The following is a 22,319-nucleotide window of genomic DNA, read 5'->3' as shown; positions in this document are numbered from 1 at the left end:
CAGACATGGCTATATGCAAATCAGTCTGACCCTGTGCCTTTTGGGAACAGTCCAGCCCGAACTGCCAAGCCATGTCTTCCCTGGACCGGAAACAAGCTTCCGAGGACAGTTTTCTGGCATTCCAGCCGTCTTCAGCCCGGCTTGCTTGAATCCAGTGGCAAAGTGAGCAAGGGACTCACGTCTGAGCATACCCTTCAACACTTATGGCAGCCAAAACGGGTACAAAAGGGGGTGGTGATGGACGGAGCATCTGAATCAATCAAACACTCACACCCAGTCAAAACATCTGGGTTTAATCCATCACCGTTCTTTAGCCCACTCTGCCACCCCAGTTCAGACATGGCTATATTCAAATCAGTCTGACCCTGTGTCTCATGGGAACAGTCCAGCCCGAACTGCCAAGCCATGTCTTCCCTGGACCGGAAACAAGCTTCTGAGGACCGGTTTCTGGCATTCCAGCCGTCTTCAGCCCGTCTTGCTTGAATCCAGTGGCAAAGTGAGCACGGGACTCACGTCTGAGCATACCCTGCCACACTTATGGCGGCCAAAAGCGGTACAAAAGGGGGTGGTGATGGACGGAGCATCTGAATCAATCAAACACTCAAACCCAGTCAAAAGATCTGGGTTTAATCCATCACCGTTCTTTAGCCCACTCTGCCACCCCAGTTCAGACATGGCTATATGCAAATCAGTCTGACCCTGTGCCTCATGGGAACAGTCCAGCCCGAACTGCCAAGCCATGTCTTCCCTGGACCGGAAACAAGCTTCCGAGGACCGGTTTCTTGCATTCCAGCCGTCTTCAGCCCGGCTTGCTTGAATCCAGGGGCAAAGTGAGCAAGGGACTCACGTCTGAGCATACCCTGCCACACTTATGGCGGCCAAAAGCGGTACAAAAGGGGGTGGTGATGGACCAATGCAACTGCTTTCTAAGTGCATGCCACTGAATGCCTGCCACATCTCACCGCCTAGCAGCACTACTCTAAGCACAACGCTTCTGTGTTAAACAACATTTAAGGCCAGATTTAGGAAGCCTAATTCCAGTCAGTAACAGTCGAAATTACTGAATTTTGGCCGTTACCGACCGGAATTAGGCTTTTCAGATGTATTTGGCCAAATAGTAGGTTTCGGTAATTTACGCAATTGGTAATTTAAGGAATCAGTAAATTACTGAATTCTTAACATACCAATTCAGTAAATTACCGAATCCTTAATGTAGAGAGCACTCAAGTGAGTGCTTTTTATATTTAATGATTGGTTATTTACCACCAACTATTAGTTGGTGGTAAATTACGAATACCTTTGAAAATGCGAATCTGTGCATTTTCAACAGTGCCATGTGGTAGACATAATGTATGTGTGCCACATGTGCACACAAGCACTTTTCAGGCGTGCAACAGGGTGTCAAAGTGACACCCTGCCACCCTTGAATGTTTCCCTATTTTACCGAATCGGAATTTACTGATTCGGTAATTCACATTCATTCCTATGGGCCTTCAGGCCTATAGGAATGATTGGGAATTACCGAATCGGTAAATATTGATTCGGTAATTACCGAATCGTACCGATTCGGTAATACTTACCAAATTTTTATCTACATTGCATTTACCGTTTCTAAAATACCGAATCGGTAAAATTCGGTATTTTAGAATCAGTAAATTTTCATTACCTACATCTAGCCCTAGATGTTGTAGCACCCCCTATAATGTACTGCATACTTATAAGGTTCCAAAGGCGAGACTTATTGGCTATGCCAATGCTTGTTTACTTCTTCTTAAAGGATAGGCGTGGGACCCAGCATCTGGGCCACTGAGCTAAGCACCAGATAGAAGGGGACTTCCCTACGACCCTGACCTCAGTTTTACTGCAGTTAAGCTTAAGGCAATTGTTTGACATCCAGGAGCAAGGTCTTTTAAGCAGGAAGAAAACTGAGTCGATGCATCATCTGAGTTGTGGGATAGAGGGACAACAAACTGCGTGTCGTCCGCATAGGACACAATGGTGACATTGTAACTTTCCACAATCTCTGCCAGGGGTCCGATGTAAGGTTTAAAAAGAGTTGTACTAAGAATTAAGCGCTGTGGGAACCCTTGTGAGAGTGGCGTGCTTTTGGACATATGTGGGCGCTGCGCAACCTGAATGCTACGATCCTGTAGGAAAGAGGTCATCCATTTTTAAACTGCTGCTCCTTCCGGACCAGAGTTGCTGCAGGAGCAGTTTGTGGGATACCGTGTGAAAGGCTGCGCTGAAGTCCAGCAAGACCAGAGTGACAGTTTGACCAGCATCTACTCGCTTACGTAATGTCTCCGTAGCGAGGAGTAACGCTGACTCCGTAGAGTCCCCCCTGGGGGACGATAGATCAAAAGGCCATTAACCTTAAGGTCTGTAGTCATCCTTCTGGTATAATAAGCTGCTTCACATTTTTCTATGTTAGCTTTATCCGTAGTGCATTTTAAAAACAGGGGATGAATGATGGCTCCAAGGGGCAGATATACAAGCCCCTTGCGCCACTTTTACGTCACTTTCCCCGTGTTAAAAGTGGCGCAAACGTGGCGCAAGGGCCTGGTAAATCTGCCCCCAAGTCTTTTAGAGGTTTTGCCGAGTATCTCAGGGGCTGATTGGTCTTGAAACGGGCAGTGGGGGTGGCCCCTGGCTTCAGACGGTCACAGACGGGACCAGATGGGCTTGCCTTTGCGCAACTCCTCTGCGCCGAAAGGTCGTCCTCTGCGTGCATCTACTGGGCGTCCGGCCCAGCATGCTGTTAAAATAGTGGAAATTCAACCACTAGCCCGTCACCCAGCCAGAAGTAGGTGCAGCCAGGGGGGACGGAGCTACTACCCTCTGCTCAATCGGCATGAATTGCTCTGGCGGCCCATGGATACTGCTCGGTATAAGAGGAAAAGCACAACGAATAAAAAGAAACATCAGCAATTTAAAAACCATGCAGACTTCTAAAACTGTCAGCCAGGCAGTAAGTCTGAAATTAGATGTTGTCCCTCACTGCACTGTATGCAGCTTCTATATGCAGTGCTTCCGGCCCAGAATGCTGTTAAAATAGTGGAAATTCAACCATTAGCCTGTCCCCCTGCTGGAAGTAGGTGCAGCCAGGGGGGAGGAGCTACGACCCTCCGCTCAATCGGCATGAATTGCGTGGCGGACAGGGGACGCAACCCAGTATAAGAGGAAAAGTACAACGAAAAAAAAGAAATATCAGCAAATGAAAAACTATGCAGACTTCTAAAACTAATGTCAGCCAAGAGGTAAGTTCGAAATTAGATGCTGTCCCTCACCGCGCTGTATGCCGTTTCTATATGCGCAGGAACTCTTACACTATGGTGCAGGGGGTCCTGCATTGGTGCAAGGCAGATAATTTTATTTAATGCCAGCCCTAGAGGAAATGCAGTGGTGCGCCATGGTATTATTGTAAATGCGTCGCATCCCTGCGTTTTGGAACTGTTGTAGCGTGGCGCTGCCAAATTTGGAGCAGCTCCGCACTGAGATATTTCCTTGTAAATATGCCTTCAAGATTGCTAGATCTAATTATTATGTTCCTGCTCTGGAAGTTGCCAATCATCTCTTAACAGGTATAATCTGGCTCAACCGCTTCTTTAAAAGCAGTCAGATGGCTCCAATAAATCTGCATTCTGTAGTATGGGTCTCTCAGGTACATTAATAGAAGTGGCAAGTACAGGTTCTGTCACCGTTAGTTATTATTTAGGTTTCTACCTCTGAAAACAGGCAGGGATGACATCAATCAGGCTCTGTGTTAGGCAGCAGAAGAGCCTCAGAGAGGAGATTTACAATAAGGCGTGCCTATTGGAGTTCAGTAGTTGAGACAGTCACGTATGAAAATGCAAAATCCACCTCCAGCATCCAAGATATTGCCTCGCATCGCCGCTGCATGTACTCGGTGCCCAGTTTTTAAATCAGGAGCATATTAGCAAGAACCTTGTTAAAATTATCGCCGTATTAGCAGCAGGAAACTGCAGTTAAAACGGCGATAATGGGCTTGCTAATATCCGTCATAGAACTTTAATAGAAGCCCAGGTTAGATGTGCAGGACATCCAACCTGGGCTTCTATTGGAATTCTATACACATATTAGCAAGCCCATTATCACCGTTTCAGCAGCAGTTTCCTGACGCTAAAACGTCGATAGTTTTAACGAGGTTCTTGCTAATATGCCCCCAGTTTCACTTTCACTTTGCACATTGTGCATGCGGAACAGCACACTCCGGTGTCCCCTCCATGCGAGGAGCTTGAGGAAGACTTGTGGACCACTGATCAACGAAGCTTCCCTCAGCTCCATTCCTGTGGACCGGCGGTAAGCTGACTGCCTGCAGCCGTCTGATGAGTAGCCGTGCCACAGACTAGCAGCGCAATCCTTTCACAGCTCCCGATTTGAGGCCTCTGTGCCCTCCCTGTTCAGGCGATTCAGACCGACCTGGACCCTAGGACTATCGTGCATTGCACATCCGCCTTGAGAACGACCCGCCGCGACCTTAAACACGCGCGTCGAAGGGTCAAAACGTCGACATTCTTCACAGGCCCAGCAATTTTAGAATTCTATCAAACTGAAAGAAATAAATAGGATTCTGGAAAATCGTATCAGCAGATGGCCTTCAGAAAATAAAACACTTGTATATATTTGTATATATCAATTGTATTGGAATGTATCATCACTGTACATATCTCTTTATCACGTGATCACTATTCACTATTGTCACATTTTTGCACTTTAAATATTATTTTGACAGTCATTGTATTTATTGTATGAAAAATCAATTTGAATGAATTTAATTCAGATAAATACAAAGTACAACAAATCACGCACAGGTCTTCTTTTCATTTAGTGTAAGGGCCTGGTTTTGTGTTCTTCAGAGGGGTTCTGTTCTTTTCTTTGATTGCATTGAATAGCAGTTGTAAATTATTTGTGTTGTTACCCGACAGAACCATTTTCTAATTAACCATTCCCTCAGTTCGAGCCACAATCCCTCTCAACACCGGGAAGATAGGGGGGCAGCCATGCCCCTTCCAGCATGTGTCTTTTAAAAGGCAGTATTCAAGGACAGCCAGTTCCATTTCAAGCCCAATCTGAAAAACTCTGGAAGTTTTCGCCTCCTTCTCCCTGCAAATATTTGTTCTGTCTGTCTAGTGCCTGGACACCCTCTTAGAAGAAGCCTTCCACCAACACCCTGCGGAGTAATACACGGAGAAAGGATGCGCACAATGAAATCACAGTAAGACATTGTAAATGGGTTCAAAGTTGTGCTGGGTGAAAGTTAGGCTCATGGGGCCTTATTTATGAAGGCCTTGTGCCGCCGGTGTGCCACTTTTAAAATGGGAAAAAGTGACGCACCGGCGGCGCAAGGCCTTCATAAATAAGGCCCAAGGTTTGTTGCAGGATAGAAACCAGCCATGGGTGATGCTCAGCTAGGGCTCGCACATCACAAGGTCCTGTGATGTGCAGGGCCTTGGAGCTTCTTTAAGGACCAGAAAGCCATGAACAATACGGAGAACCACCCAGGACTGGAAGTTGTCCATGCCACCAGGGGTAAAACATAGGAATCGCTGATTATGGGCAGATGGGCAGAAAGGCTCAATTGCAGGCGAGGGCTTATTTTCCACATGCAGGTATCACCTCTGCCATATTTTCTCTTAGTCCTTTCCACTTACAGATGGAATGGAGTTCACCTTTTCTTCTCCTTTTTATCTCCAGTTCCATCAACAACCGCTGAGCCAAATGGACTGATGTGTGATTCCTGCTTGTCGGAAAAGTCTGGATCCTGCCCGGACCCGGGGACCATGGAGTGCTCTGGGATGGAGGACAAGTGTTTGCAGTTTGTCATAACTGTGACCACAGGTAATGGTGAAGATGGGACTGTGGGTCAGATCCAACCTCAGGCCAAAAGACACTGTTGCTCCAAAACTAAAAACTGCGGGCCTCATTTATAAAAAGTGACGCATCACTGCGTGAAAACAGTGATGCGTCACTTTTCATTGCGCCCTCCTTGCGACACCAATGATGCATCATGTTTACAGTATGACGCATCATTGCGCAAGGAGTTACAGATACGTCAGTATTTCTGACGTATCTGTATGGCGCAAAAGTGACGCATTGCTGGAGTGTGTCACAAAAGTGACGCAACTCCAGCAATGTGTCCTTTCACATGGGGCAAGCCCCATTTGAAAGGCCCTGCGTCAATCTTACGCCTGCTGTGAGGCAGGTGCAAGATTTTGACGCTACGGCGTCCTAAAATTGACGCAGTGCAATCGCATAGATTTCACTGCGTCACTTCTACAACCCTTCCTTGCGTCAATATGCCCCCCTTGCATACATTATACTTGGCGCAGGTATGATGTGGCGCAGGGGTTTACAAAGTGACGCATCTACCTAGATGCGTCACTGTGTAAATATGGCGCAACAAGGCGCATTTTTTACGCCACTGGTGCATCACAAAATGTGACGCACCGGCGGCGTAAAAGCGACGCACAGCCTCATAAATGAGGCCCTGTATCTTAAATGTTACCTCTTTATGTATTGTAGAGCTCGCTTCTAGGCACAGCTGGTTGTCTGTTGAGAAGCATGGTGCCACAATATCATTGTAAAAATATTGTCTGACAGAAATATTGTCCTATTTAAAATAATATTGCAAATGTACACGCAATGGGAAAATAAAATTGTAAACAATTTTTAAAACACACTATGTCAGACGATATGTCTGCATGCAATATTCAAACATACACCGTACGCGAAACAGTTGGGGTGCAGGGTTCAGTTGCGGGAAATGTAATTAGGACAATGCTAAATAGCAGACTGCTCTGTTAGCCCTTAGATATTTCCATCACATATAGCTGCACATTTTCACATTCACAGCATTGTCCTGTCCATCTTGACCTGTCCCTCATTGGGTACCAGCAAGAGCATGTCATAGGTTTGTCCCATGTCTTGAGCCACAGTTACCATGCTTTTGTCCTGGCACATGCGTGGGTGCCACGTACGGGAAGAGATCTCAGCCAGGCCGAGTAAATCCATATACTGGCATCAAGGATGCCCGTTCGTAAAAAGCCTTAATGCGCCCAACACAAAGTGGCACTCTGTCATGTCTAATGAGAAACATAGATTGGTTGAAGAGTACAAGGGTTGAGTGCTCTCAGCTAGTTGTGGGTTTTGGCAGAGAATTGTTGCATCCCTTGCTGAAACAGAAAGAGCCGGAGTAGGTAAGCTGTGGCCTCTGCTGATGTGATGGAGGACCATCCCTCATATTTTGAGATCCCCACCTGGCTGATGGGGGTGCGAAGGAACTGTTTATTACATTGTTGAAATAGCATATCTGCATTTCTATTTACAGGTCTGGTGGGCTACAAAGCAGCCTTCTCTGGATGTGCAAGTGAAAGTTACTGCAGGAATTCACCGGTCCTAAAGTCACTGGGATTAACAGTCAAAATTGACATTAACTGCACAAGTGGTGACACAAGCCCAACCTCAATGCCCAGCACTACTCTTGAAGACAGCACCGATGACAGCATTGGGACTGACATCACCAGCACCGATAACAACACTGACAACATCGGTGTGACCAGCAACCCCAACTTGCATCACAGCACAGGTTTCACCACGGCAACAAGTTCCATGATGGACAACAACACAAGCACAAGTTCCAACATCACCTCCAGCACCAATCCCAGCATGAACATCAGCACCAGCAGTAGTCCCAGCACCAGTCATATGATCGCAAGTACCCTCACTAACAGCATGAGTAGCGGATCAACCCAAGACAACAGCACTGCAAAGAGTGGCACCAATGGCATCAACCAGGGGCATCATCTGTTCTTATCAGCCCTGACTGTGCTGTTTCTGCTTAAACTCTTTACCTAACCTCAGGTAGCATGGGGATGTTCAGAGCTGTTTATATCCTTGCCCAAGCATTCTTGAAGCACTAAAGACTTTTAACAAAATCTTCACTACTCTGTTCACCGGGCGAAATAGACCAGCACCCTACCCCCACTGAGAGAGGGGTCAAGATAGTACTTGTGGAAACCCATGTACCTTTTAATGGTTCAGCACACAAAATGTTGGTATTAAAATCTATTACACTGGTAAATGCAACATGCATGTCTGAGCGACCATCCCAGCAGTGCATCTACTGAGACAGGTGAACAACTTGACACCCCATTGCTCATGACATGTTTCATTAATGCTCTGGTAAAAATCCATCCATCCTCCTGCCAAATGCATTATGTACCCTTTCCAGACTTCATTTCTAGTTTCATTGAAGGGCCACCCAAGGCACCATCAACACCTCTGCATTTAATATGACTTAGTAACAGGATTTATGTGGCTGAAGGAGGAGATGCCTACAAAGCAGTCGCTTTGTTATGCAGTTGTTTCAGCATGTCCTCTTGACAAAGAGGACATTACTAATGTTTGTATCTGACCATGAGGAGTATGAGGTTATAACTACCATCCCACTGCACTAGGGATGGGGCTGGTGGTTTCCAGGCAAGTAACAAACATTTAATGATGCAAGTCCTCAATAGCTGCCCTGATACAGATGCTTTAATTCTCAGAAGACTTTGCCTCCTTCCCAAGATGGTCCATGGCTGGAAGTAGGAACGGCAATTCATGGAAAGACTAGAGTTCAGCCACAGTTGACCATTGTATTCTGGGTATACCGAGCCTCATGCTCTATACATGTCTGTATGTCCTGAACAAATTGTCACTTCGAGTTGTACTTTTTTTTATTAGTGATGGGACATTAAGTAACTTCTGAAGGTATAGATGTAGCTCTACACCTTTTTCTCACTTGAGTGAGCTATATGTGAATGTTTGTAGCAAATGTTTTATTTAGTTTTTTACTTCCTGCAAAACTGTTGAGTACATTTCAGATACTATGAATGATTGTTTGGGATGCAATAAAAAAACGGTTAAAATATTTGAATTGAGTACACACTTTTTTCTGTTTAAGTTTAAACTTACCTTTATGCCTGCAACAATGCAGATTTACTGACATTTACATATTTTTAAACATGTCTTTTAAACATACTAAGTACCACACAAGTATTTTTTCTTGGAGCCCGATATATAATTAGTTCACCAACAGTGTAGGTCGCCTTCCTTGTGTTGACCTTCTTTTCTCCAGGTGGAAAGTAGTAAAGAAGGCCCGGATGATACTCTCCTTTCTTGTTTTTCTTGGTTCCTCCAATTCATCTTCTTCACCAAGGATGTCATCTGGTGGATTTGAAGATGTCATTCTCCTAGTTTTTACCCCCAAAAAACACCAAAAAATGTAAAAGGAGCAGGAAACACAAAAAGTTTTCTCCTGGCAATGTTGTTGGAGGAATGAGAAATTTGGGTGGGGTGCTATAACTTCTAGAACAAAAAGCTTCTTAAACAATGAAATGCTTTCTTTTGAAGTTACATGGGTTTGAGCTGTAGTGTAGTTCCTATATTCCCAATAGGCTCTGCGCATTGGAATAATATATCCTATAGATTAGACATAGGACTGAGGTCGACTATGTCTCTATTGAATATATTAGACAAAATAGTGAGTGCCAGCTAGCTCAGAGGTCACTAGAAACGTTCTCAAATAAACAATAAGGGATTAGTTTCTGACAACCGCATGAACATGACAACTTAGTTTCCAAAGAATAAGAAATGTATCTCTAGAAACGCGGAAACAATAGATAATAATTTCACTCAGTCAATCATGCATGCTTCGTTTCTACAGAGGTGCAGAGAAATAGAGAGACAGCGTCTTTCAAATAAAAGGGTTTCTTGAACAGTCTTCTTTGTCAAGCACAAGAAATGAACTGCTACAATCGTAATGCAGCTGCAAAGTATAATGTGTACAGCAAGAACAATATTATGAAATAATATTGTAAGAGCATTGTATGGTTTTCTAGGTCATATAAAAATGCATACATAAATAACAATGACTAAAAATACTTAACTGGTGATTTTTAAAATACGCCTACCCCGGTGTACCTAACCTAAGTCTTGTACGAGGGAAGAAGTAAGTATTTGTGTAGCACAGATTTAGTTTTCTTTGCCAAGAATCTATCCAAGATTTCTCTTAGGTTCTAATCAGCTCCATACCTTTGTTTAGAATGAAGGCGGTCTGGCATCTCTGTCTCATACTTGATTTCCCAGCACCCTACAAGGGGAGCTTGGAAACACTGGAGCTGGATTCTCAGTAAGAGAAAGGACAGCTTCTCGATCAGTGCGTCAGCTGGAGGGTCGGCTTCTTTCGGCACTTGCTGTAGCGAGCTGCGTCAGGCAAGTAGATAGTCGAACTGTTCCGAACCACCATGTCTTGCTAGGGCAAGTAAAGGCATATTTATACCTTGACGGTGCCTAGTTTGACATAAAGTCGGGTATAATAACATCAGTAAAGAACCCCAAGGGAATAGTAGTTCTTTGTAAAGTACATGATTTCTTGGACAAATCAATATTCAAGCAAGGGGTGGTACCTGACTGCTTAAGCCGATTTTCCTAGAAATCGTTGTGACGTTTTCGGTACGGTTGGAAGTAGCCATGCCTGTATTTGAACTGCATGGGCTATGTCTAAATAAGGATATGATTTCTATGGCTATATAAGGGCAATGTGAATTGGACCTATATAAGGACATGAATCTGGAATTTTCGCTCGGATCCTAAAACGCCATACAACACCCACTCTACTTTATTATGTACGACATTACTAAGTTCTAAAACACATAAAACATATCTAAAGCATAATGTGTTAAAATCCCATCCAAAATGCAATAAAGGATTTTGAAATGGTTGTACATGAAAAAGGAGCATTAGTGCTGTTTGCATATTAAAAACAATGTTTTTCCATCAAAGCATATATTATGATATTGGAAATGTTAGCTGAATGAATCACTAAAATACATTTATGAAATGGCTTTTAAATACAGAAAAAAAAGGTCGAGACCATTCCATGGCAGAATATATAATACTGTTTGAATGTGGACAAGGTTAAATATTGTCTCTTGGAAGTCTTTCAAAGAATCCTTGTTCTCTAAGAATAGTTTTACTTTAAGAAGAAGACTGTGCCAAAAGGAAAAAATAAAATTTGGAAAAAAAAGTCTGATCGTAGCGGTTTCAAAGTTAGAAGTTTGTTTTGGAAAAAATGAAGGTCAAATACGAATTCTCTCAGAACACTGTGTGCTAACTTCAAAAGTCAGTTTCATTGTTTGGAGAAAACATGACATCTTCTAAGCTGGTAAAGAATTTGTCTACTACTGTAGGTGAAAGTTGTACTACCTGGTTAAGCAAATCAACCACACATAGATGTGAAGCATCGCCGTCAGTGTCAGCCGTATTGGCAATGCTCGAAGTAGATGGTACCTGTGTTCCTGTTGCTCCATGTATCTCACTGTCTGCATTTTGCGCCTGTGAGATCTCAATGAATGCCATCATCAGGATCGGTAGCCGCTGGGGACAACACAGTGCATGAGCCGTTACTGGTTGAAGCAAAGTATCAACTTTCATTGGCATGACTGATGGAAGTGTCAGACAGATGTCTAGCACACATTCTTCTCCACATAGGAGGCATCGTAGAACAGGTAAGATACAATTTTGCCAGATTGGTGGAAATGATAGAAACCACGTGGTGTTCAGATCTCTTAAACGGGTCCAACCCAAGAGTTGTACCATGCGCTCACGACACTTCATTGCTAGGAGAGTGTTTTCCAAGGTGATCTGGGTTTTGATGCTGACTTGCCAAATCGGAGCAGAAGAGACAAAAATAGTATTCCTGCTACAAGTCCCAAAATGGGAGGTAGGCCACCAAACACAGAATGTACGAAGTTTGGAAAAATGCCTAGGCCTGCTTCAAAGGGTGCTAACAGTCCCGACAAAACTGTCTTAAATACATGTACAATACCACTGGTAGCAGACATGTTTAAGATACGACCTAACATTTCTGAGAAATGTACAGGGCAGTTTGTGGATAAAAGGGCATGTATATCTGCAGAAGTCCTTGCGACTAGCAGATTATACGTTTCTCTAGACGAGGTCAGGAACACAGATTTTTGTAAAAGAATGGCTTTCATTCTGCTTAAAGTATCCATTTGTGTAGAAGAGATGTTCAGTGAAGGCCATTACAGCGACTCCCCGTTTGTCTTGGTTTGAGAAAACAATACTTGCATACAGAAAGTGACCCTGGCTGACACAGTTACGAGATAGGCTATTCCTGGCAACATGCCACAGCAGCTGGAGAACCTTGCAGGTGACAGGATAAGTTGTTCGAGGAACCATCACAGGCCCCGTGTAAGTTAATGCCATGACATAAGTGTGTCCCGCTTAGTGAGTTTTTGCAGCTTGCACCACTAATACGTCTTTTCCCCCACTCCAACATCTGTGTATATGGCAAATCCCAGGTTGACTTGATGTACTCTTTATCCACCCTTTCATATACGCCTGCTGGTATCTGTTTTAAGCAATACTGAAATTGGAAAATTGTCACAGGCAGAGTGATAGTTCCGTGTATTATCCATACTGTTGCTGGTTTTTCAGAAACAGTTGATGGTAATCTTTCCGGTTTCTCAATGCTCAGCACCGTATAGTCTCCTCCTCTTTGTGCCGAAGTGATTTGTTTATCTGTGAGGTTAAGTTCAGAAAACAGTGACGCAGTGTTGATTAGACACCATGGCACAAAGCCAAAACGAAGATTTTGTAACATCCAGCCTTAAAGCATTATAGAACGCAATTGTGACTGTCCGTGCTGGAACATGAGCAAGTCATTTTCCATTATATCAATGGCAGATTGATGGAGCAAGGATTCGCACGTAATGCGACTTGCTTGAATTCAGTCCTTTCAACAACACGTTAATGTGCTAAATAATATGTTTGTCTTATTAATATTGCATTTCACAACACATTGGGTATCTAGAAGAAGCTTGCATATGTGCTTTTACTAATGTTAATCCGCTTGCAAATAAAATGGCCGCTGCTACGCAGTATTTCTTACTGCGCATGCGTCTATCACACTCACGTGACATGACGTACTCTTTGCTCTGGAGGGAATCTTTTGCTTCTGCGCATTAAAATTAAGATGGCTGCTCTGTGTTACAGCATGCATGAAGCTTGCATTGCTGCTTTTGCAAAGCTGTTCGTTCTGCCTAATTTTTAACGCAATAGTTAAAATAAAGTAATGGGAAGAGAGTAGAGATAAGTGGTAAACAGTACATTCAGTTATTCTTTGGTCTAATACTGTTTCTTTTCTATTTCACATATGTATCAAACTTTGGGCCTGACATATTTCTGAACTCTATCTTTGGAGGAACTGCGACTGCGCAGAAAAGCTAAAGTCCATGAAGCACTGACCTTTGAAACTCGGCCAACTCCTGACTTGCTAGAAGATGTTCATGGGAACGTCAACTCCTTACCCCAGTGAAGAACTCTGAACATAAATATGGACTACATTGTAATTATTATTGATACATTCACTGCTGGTTGGAATAAAACATACGTGGGAAAATAAATTGATGGGTGGGAACGCAAACACTAATTTTCATTCAAAAAGTCTCATTTTGGTATGGTGTGATGACATCTCCTCATTCTTTTGTCCAATCAATATTGGAGATCCTTACACTTGCAATATTGGGGGGTGGTACACTGACCTGGAAAATAGTATAACTAGGGTAGGCTTAGCTAGGTAATTTGTCCGACTTATCCGAATAGCTGACCTGTCACTGACCCAACACACTCAATAGGTGATCAGGAGCGTAGGTGCTGGCGGAGGCCTCTGTCAGAAGGTTCGAAACCCAGATCGGGGTTTGAGAGCTGAAGTGCTGGTGACGCACTTTGTCGGGGAAAATGATAACTTTTACCGGGTTCTGGCTGTTAACTGCAGAGAGGGAGTAACGCAGGTGTTGCAACTGTAACTGCAGGTGCTGGTCTTAGCCCTTGGTGGTCCTGTCCTGATCCAATTTTGCCTTACCTGTCCTGATTCTGTTCTGCTCCTGCCTACCTTTATGGTGCCTGCACTTTCGGGGTTCTGTCCTTTAAACTGACCCGTGGCCAGGGTTAGTTCTTCACACCATTCTAGGTAAATATTAAATGTGGGTATTGTCACTGTATTGTTTCCTTCTCTCTTCCCATCCTCTTGTCAACTGCGTAAAGACTGCTTTATAAAAACTCTGCAGATCTTCATTCTTATTGTTATTTTCCTAACTGAGAATTTTCTATTATTCAATGCTTTGATTATGACATTTAAAAGATTTTAGATAAAGATTTTAAACCTTTCCCGAGTTGTGATTATTTTATGAGTGCGAATGTCCTATTTCTACCAATTATGCTAACACCCTGATCCATTAGGTTTTTCAGGTACCGGTGACTAGGATTGGTAAGTCCAATAGTATAGGTCCTGAAAGGTTAACATAAAACTTGATAAGAGTGTAAGTTTTACCTGTTCAAATTGAATATATGTATATATTTTATATGGGTCCAGGTGAGTATGGTAAATAACGGGCAGGTGAACCTGCGCTCTATCCGTTTATTTTGGTAGCAGCAGTATTGTTAGGGTTTAGTTAAGATAGGTAGTTAGTTGTAGTTAGTTGGTTAATGAAAAAATATTCTTGCATATTTGAAATCGTATTATTGATTGTATTGATTTATGTATTAACAAAAAAATTGTTTGTACCTGTTATATGTTTTGTCTGGAATCCCTGGGGGCAGAATAGCGGGTGGTAAATGGAAGCCACACTGCTGTGAGGTCACTTACCTGTAGGAAATAAGTGCAGGGTTAGGTAAAACCGGAAGCACTATTTAGAGATTTTCTGTATGAATGTGTGAATAAATGAGAGCAAAGAGTTCGCTAGCAAAACTTTTTGTGTGATATCACCTAGAAAGGGTCAAACGGAAGGAGTAGCAGGTTCGTCTGAGCTTGATTGATAGCAAAGGTTTTCGCTGGCCTTAGTATATCTCAGAAGGGATATTTTTAAAGGAGTAGCATGTTCTCTAATGCTTGCGTGAAGGGTAGACGGAAGGGCTCTACTCGTAGTATATGAAGAGTAAGCGGAAAGGTTTTACTCGTAGTGAGTGAAGTATATCTCTCCTCTGATTTAGTAACTCAGGTACAATGGCAAATGTTTTTACGTTGTTGAATAATACAATCTGCATTAAAAGTGAAAGAAACTAGGTTTTCGTATTACCTTGCAAAAGAGGGAGTCAGTTGCGGAGCTGCACTGACGTCACTCAAAGGAGCGCTGGTATTGGTTGAGACAGCGGGTATGTAGCTGAGGTAATAATTGTAAAGGAGGGGTGAGTACAGGAACGTGAGAACTAGTCTCACGAGAAAAGCAGCGCAATTATTGGTTGGATTTATTTGAATTCTAAATTTTGATTAGTCGTTGAAAAATAAAAGACGCAATGGTATTGGAAGTAATTTTGTAAACAAATTGAGAGTTATCCTAAATATTTGCGTTTAAATTATATGTGGCACATAGGTCCGATTGTAGAAGGTAGACCCGATAGGAAATATCTAGGGTTTGCGCAAGAACAGTATATAAGAGGAAGACCTTATATCATGTACGGAGAGAAAAGGAAAATGTCATTCATTAAAAGAATTAAGAATTATTTCAAGAAAGATAAAGCAATTAAAACAAGAGAAGGGATTATTATTTCACCACCAAATATGCCTGCATCATACATGATGGTGGAAAGGGGCTATCACACTTGTGTGTGGTTAGAGAATTGGATGGAGTACACAAAAGATGATGGGGTTTTAGCATTTCCAGAAAATGGTATGTTTAATGGCAGAGTTTTGTACAATTTGAGAGCTCGCATGAATGAATTAGATCCTACACCTAGATTAACTCAGTATGAGGCATTGGAGGAATGGTAAACTGAGGCTTTTGAGCGAGACAGACCCAGAAGTAACATACATAAATTGGAGTAAGTTTTATCCCAGATTTCCAAAAGAGACAAGAGACAAACAAATGAAACAATGGAGACAGTCCATGTTAGTGGAAGGAATATATCCTGTATTAACTTTAGAAGAATCCACTAGAAGTAAAAGGACTGAGAAAACAAAACATTTAATGACTAGTGGTGAATCGAATGATGATTATTTGGAGGATTTATTAATGAAAAATCCACCCCTTATAATGAGGAACCAAGCACAGTTAATCCAAATGCTCCGTTTCTGAAACCACCTTTAATTCCGCAAGCGGTACTTGAGACTTTGTTAGAAAAAGTAGTGCAAGACAGGGAAAGAGAAGCAATAAATAAACAGAGAAGTGAGTTGATTCAGAAAAAGTCCCAATTAAATACAAGTCCTGAAGCCCTAACAATTCTGGTAACTATTGGCCCAGTTGTTCCTTTGTACGGAGATAAGCAGGCTAGTCCTAAAACTCCAGTTCTGACTACACATGTGGTTCAGCCAAGAAAAGAACCCTTAATAATTGATGATCAAGTGAGTGAATGTGAGTCAGTGATTTCCCTGATAGATTTCTCCATTAGAGAACCAATGGGTGACTCAGTCAGGAAAACCACTCCTACAAATTCGAGAGAAGTACAAATGGAGACATCCTCAGGTACAAGAAATGCCACAGTAGTAACCCCAGATGAAATAGAGAGATGGACACGAGAAATAGAGAAGCCAAAGTCACAGCCAAAGGTATTGGATATATTTAAATTAAGAGTCGAATTAGAAGAAATGATGGCTGGAAATGTGGGAATGGACAGATTAAATACATTCAGTGAAGATGAATTGTTGTTCATATGCAAAAGTATTACTAGAAAAACAAGAGTGTTTCATGAAAAATTAATGGATGTGGCAGCTAACTTGGGAATTGACATTGGCAAATCTAAAGTGTTACAGAAACCATTTTGAGCTGAATTTTCTGACAAAGTTTTGGAAAATATGAATGTGTCAGGTAGAAAGGTACAGATCATGGAGCATATGACATTATTGCAAAAAAGGGGTAACATAGAGAAATGGAAAACTAGGTGGGCAAAAAAAAAAGAAGAGGCCCGATCCAAACAAACTGCATTTGAATATGTGTTAAAAGAAGCAGACAAAGTGGAAAGGTTATGTCCCATGAGCGAGGTACCAGGTGGAGGTTATCTACATGTCCCATGGTCCCGACAGGATATTTTGTCATTTACAAATGACTTCCCCAAAGTTCGCGAGAAACCTGTAGAGTGGTACAGACAAGTTGAGAGATTTGTGAAGGTTTTGAAATGTCTTTTGAAAGATTTAGATGGACTATGTGACATTGTTGTTCCTGTAGATTTGTGAACAGAATGTAAAATTGCTATTGATTGGCCTAGTGATGAATATCCTAGAGATCCGAAGACAGGGGCACCTTCTGATGAGGTGATGAAGAAGTACAATCAAGTAATACTGTACGTCAGAGGGAAAGTGTCTGCAAAAGAGACAGATTGGACTAGATTAGATAAAACCACTCAGAATAAAGATGAATCTGTGCATGCATATTATGAACGTCTGCTACAAGTATTCAAACAGTATAGTGGTTTAGATAATATCGTTATGAAAGATATGACGCATTTCATCTATCGGTTTGTGTCAGGATTAAGGCCACAAATTTCGCATTGGATCAAGGACCATAGAATTTGCTTTCAGGCGAAGCCGATTGATGAAATCCTTAAATATGCAAAATATTGTGAAGATGAACTTGGCAATAAACGAAAAGAATTAAAAGAAAAATTAACGTGGGCACAAGTGAAATTAGCAGAGCAACAGGAACTCCAGTTAAGCCAAATGAACAATAACCAGACTCAGGGTGATGGAAATGGGGGTAAGCCAAGAGGTAAATTCAATAGAGAAGAAGCCAAAAAGAAGTTTCCCTGTGGCAAGTTGGGGCACTGGAAGAACAAGTGTAAGGCTGGGCAAAATGGTAACATGCAAACTAATGATTTAAATCCACAGACGCAGAATGAGGTGCCACGGAAACAACAGCAGCAGGTAATAGAAAACCAGTTACCCCTTGCACCTATGCCCAATTTTAGGAGCAAAGCACATCAGAGTGTGGATACCACAAATTGGGAGGAAAGTGAGAGGAGAGACACAACTACATCACAATTTCTTTTGAGTGATATGTTTTTTTCAGTGAGGACACATACTGACGGTGCATGAGAGGGGAGGACAAGGAGTGCATACTTGGCGCCTCCTTGCCGGTAGATCAGTCAGGTCCATACATTGAAGGAAAGGTTGAAGGAAATTATGTCACCTTTCTATTGGACACTGGTGCTACCCGTTCTACTGTAAGAACAGCAGACGTTCCAAGCCTACCCCTCTCTGGAGAAGTGATCCAAGTAGAGGGCGTTTCAAATAAACAAATTAGTACCCCAGTCACAGATCCAATGGAAATTAGAATAGGCAATTTTAAAGAAATGCATAGATTTGTCGTGTGTGATTCAAGTCCAGTAAACCTGTTAGGTAGCGACTTGTGCAAAATGAATTGCACCATTTTTTGCACCCCAAATGGTGTTGAAATTCAAACACCAGATGAAGACGGAGTTTATAAACTAATGTTAGCAAAACAAGAAACAGAGAATAAAAAGTTAACTATAGAGGACTTACCAGAAGAATTACAACTGTAAATCCTAATGTATGGCATTTTACCGAAAAGATGTAGGATTAATGGCAAATGTTGATCCAATAAAAGTGACAGTAAAAGAGGCTGCAGTTTACCCAAATAATCGACAGTACAAAATGAGCCCAGAATAAAAGCAGGTGTTGCAGCAGAAATAAAGCGTTTGGCTGAAGCAGGCATTTTACAAGAAATATGAGCAGTCCATGTAATTCGCCCATAATTGGCATAAAGAAGCCAAGTGGCAAGTATAGGGTCGTTCAAGACCTTCGAAAAATCAATAAAATTGTTGTCCCGTGCTGTCCAGTTGTGCCAAATCCTGCAGTCATTCTGTATCAGATACCGTGGGAAGCTGGATGGTTCACCATAATCGATTTGTGTCACGCATTGTTCTCGATTCCATTGCATCCAGATAGCAAATTTCTTCTTTTTTTTTAATTCGACAGTCATGTATACGTCTGGATACGCGTTCCTCAGGGGTATACAGAGAGTCCATGGATTTTTAATCAGATTTTGAAAAAGTGCTTTGAGTCTTTGGTGCTGCTCGGACAGTCAGTCCTGGTCCAGTATATAGACGACCTATTGGTGGCGTCTAAAACTCAAAATTACTGTGTTGTTGATACCATTGCTTTACTGAATCATTTGGGTGAAGGAGGGCATAAAGTATCACCTGAGAAATTGCAGTTTTGTACCACATCAGTGAAATATCTGGGGCACCAGATAGAAAAAGGTGTCAGAAGGGTTACCTCAGAAAGGATCAGAATAATCAAAAACATGAATTTACCTAAAACTCAAAAAGAGATCAGAATGTCTCTTGGAGTTGTAGGTTACTGCAGGCAAACTGTAGCCAAAATGATCGGTTTTTAATGTGCCGTTTTAGGCTCAATTGGTTACCAAATATTTTAGCTTACCCTGCTGGTTTTACCGTATCAATTGAGCAGAAGGGTGCCTGCGGCTGCGACAATAGGTCTTCGCAGGACACTCTTCATTTTGTACTTTTATGTTCATTTTATAGTAACCCCAGACGATTGTTTTTAGTAGACATTTTAAAGAAACAGAAATTCCGCCAAGCAAGAACTGCATTATTGTTTTTACAGAAAGCCACTGATCCCCACACCCTATGTGCCATTTTAAGCTTTTTAAAAGTAGCAGTAAGATTGAGGAATACAAGAAATGAATTAGTGTTGTAAAATTATACCTGCCCCGTGAATCATATCCTCTCTTCTCTATTGTTGTTTTTAACATGAAAAGTTCAGGAATGAAATGTAATGAAATTTTATGCAATGTGCTTTTATGAGGAATTTTTATTCTTCGAAATAAAGATTTACTTACTTTACTTACTTACTGCAGGCAGTGGATTGTGAGATTTGCAGTTCTAGCAAAGCCAGTGATACAAATGACAAAGAAAAGAGCAAAAGACCCGATAGAATGGGTAGTGCTAAAGAAATATACACAAAAATCTTGTTTTAAACCGAGGTGGGGAAAACCACGACAAGTAATTCTGGTTAGCACCACAGCTGTAAAGTGCGAAGTAGTTCCACACTGGATCCATACCAGTCATACAAAAAGAGTGACTGAACCTGATTAAACTGAAGTTGAAGGTTGTGCAGCTGAGGGGTCTCAAGATATCGATCCTGAAGTAGCTGAAGAGGAACAACCAAGCACCAGTCAAGATGATTGGATTCTAGTAGTTGACATACCTGCAGAATACTTGAGAACCAGAAGTCAAACTTATCTAGACAGTCAGAGTGATAGTGAGGACAAGATAAATTTAGAAGAAAGTACTCAGATTACAGAAATCCAAGCCAGTAGCAATTCTGAGGAGGAACAGATAAGGAAAGATCAGAATACTCTTGAGTCTGAGGAGGGACAGAATGGTAATAGGGCGAGAGCTCAGGCAGAAGAAAATCAAGGGTTCGAAGAGCTTGAGCAGGGCCAGATAGGAGTAGAAAAATGTGTTCAGGAAGCAGAAGGTGAATCAAATCAAAGTCAAATTCAGCGGATACATGAACAAGGCCAGATTAGTAACCAGGCAGAAGAAACAGAAATAATACCTGGATCTAGTCAGATAGTAAGGCATACAGAAGACAGCATTAAAATAGATGTGCCACAACTGAATGAAAATAAGAGAGCACTGGAAGAAGGCCAGAGGACAGTGCCAGCATAAAGACTCAGAAAAGAAGATAAGTGTCCTAGGTTTGTCAAAAGACTGAGATTTTGTCTAAAAACAATAAAGAAGAACTAGAACAAGTAAATGAAATAACAAGTCAAACTGAACAATCTAGAGTACAACAAAGAAGGAGAAGTCCACGTTTAAAGAGACTAAATAATAAATTCAGAGGTCCTGAATGGACTTACATCGTTCTTGAAGAGTTCAAAAACTTAGAAATAAGTGACGAAAGTGATGACGAATTGATTGCTGATCAGACTGACGGAGAAGTGAGACCCACTTGAAAATTCACAGGATAAAAGAGTGTGTAAAAGCTTCAAAGTGTGGTTAAGTCTCCTTGGTCAGAAATGGCTGATCATACTGTTAATGGAAGACCAAAAAGAAACTGTTTAAAAACATGCTGTAGAATATGCACATGTAGTAAAGCGATAGTACTCAAAGTATGGTTAGGACTGACAATAGCTATTCCTTACATAATGAGTAGAGACATGAAGAATAATACTAATGAGCTACAAAAGATAGATACACCTAGAAGAATAGATACACAAGAGAAAGCACTTAGCGTTAAACAACAGAAGGTAGACTTAGAAGCATCAGATGAGGAAGGATTACAATATACCGAAATTAAAAACAGAATTCACTTAAATGTATTTGCAAACCTATTAGTACACTATGTAGAAGCTATGGAAATAGAAGATTGCTATGTTTGTATGAAGTTACCTACTTCGGTAGCCGAAGGTGTGACTTACCATCATTTACCACTAACATATGGTATTTCATGTAGTATTTTAGCTAGTTTATTCTTTAAGAAAGGACCTTTGCAGTATTAATATTATAATTCAGATGTGATATTTTCTGAACTTCCTATACGTAGTAACCTGAATCCTGTACATACTAAAAGTGAGGTAACACGTTGTATGGGAGAATACTTTCTAACTATAGGTACAATAGATATAGCTGAAGAACACAAGAATAATTTAACATGTTTACTACGAGAGAAAGAGAAAATATTTTTGACTATGGTCGAGAAAAGGAGAGAGAATTTCCAAAGAAAGGCAAATGATAAGAATCATAAAATTCCTAAATGAGCTGAAAATATAGGGTTCACCCCAAATGGCAAGACTCATGCTGCTGTGTTGCTGGATTTCGAAAAGAAGGGGAAACTTTGTCTCTATAAAGAAAGAACAAGTTATTATAACAAAATATTCATTGGTTCCAGTGAATGTGAACACAATTACAAGGTAATTGGGGGTTGGGGATTCAAAGATGGAACTGAACCTGTGTTTCCTGAAATGTACAATATATGTGGAAACAAGGCTTATTACAAACTGCCAGATCATTGGTATGGGAGCTGTTATTTTGGAATAGTAGTCCCAAAGATATATCATGTAAACAAAATCACTGGAAACAATGAAAAAACTAATGGATTAATACGTTGCAAAGGATCACTGACATAATATCGAGGGACAAAATATAGAGTACTCAAAATATAGATGCCAAAATATCGACAGACAAAATATCGAAGTCCTATCTACAAACAGGTAAGTACAAAAATATCGACTCCAAAATATCGTTTAAAAATA

The 22,319-nt window shown here is 41.5% G+C and overlaps 1 protein-coding gene across 1 annotated transcript in view; it reads left to right on the top strand.

The window, feature by feature from the left end:
- The window catches only part of LOC147701023 (phospholipase A2 inhibitor and Ly6/PLAUR domain-containing protein-like), a 124,485-nt gene extending 115,551 nt beyond the window's left edge, over positions 1-8,934 (top strand). Inside the window, exons 4-5 of the mRNA XM_086928563.1 lie at positions 5,716-5,859; positions 7,349-8,934. Of these exons, the coding sequence (XP_086784689.1) occupies positions 5,716-5,859; positions 7,349-7,875 (671 nt within the window). The 3' untranslated portion in view covers positions 7,876-8,934. The remainder of the gene's footprint in view (positions 1-5,715; positions 5,860-7,348) is intronic.
- Positions 8,935-22,319: the final 13,385 nt, after the last annotated feature.

The sequence above is a fragment of the Lissotriton vulgaris genome, chromosome 7 (assembly GCF_964263255.1).
Source record: "Lissotriton vulgaris chromosome 7, aLisVul1.2, whole genome shotgun sequence".
Taxonomy (NCBI): Eukaryota; Metazoa; Chordata; class Amphibia; order Caudata; family Salamandridae; genus Lissotriton; species Lissotriton vulgaris.
Note: the sequence above shows the minus strand (reverse complement) of the source record. Positions and strands in the feature narration are given on the sequence as shown.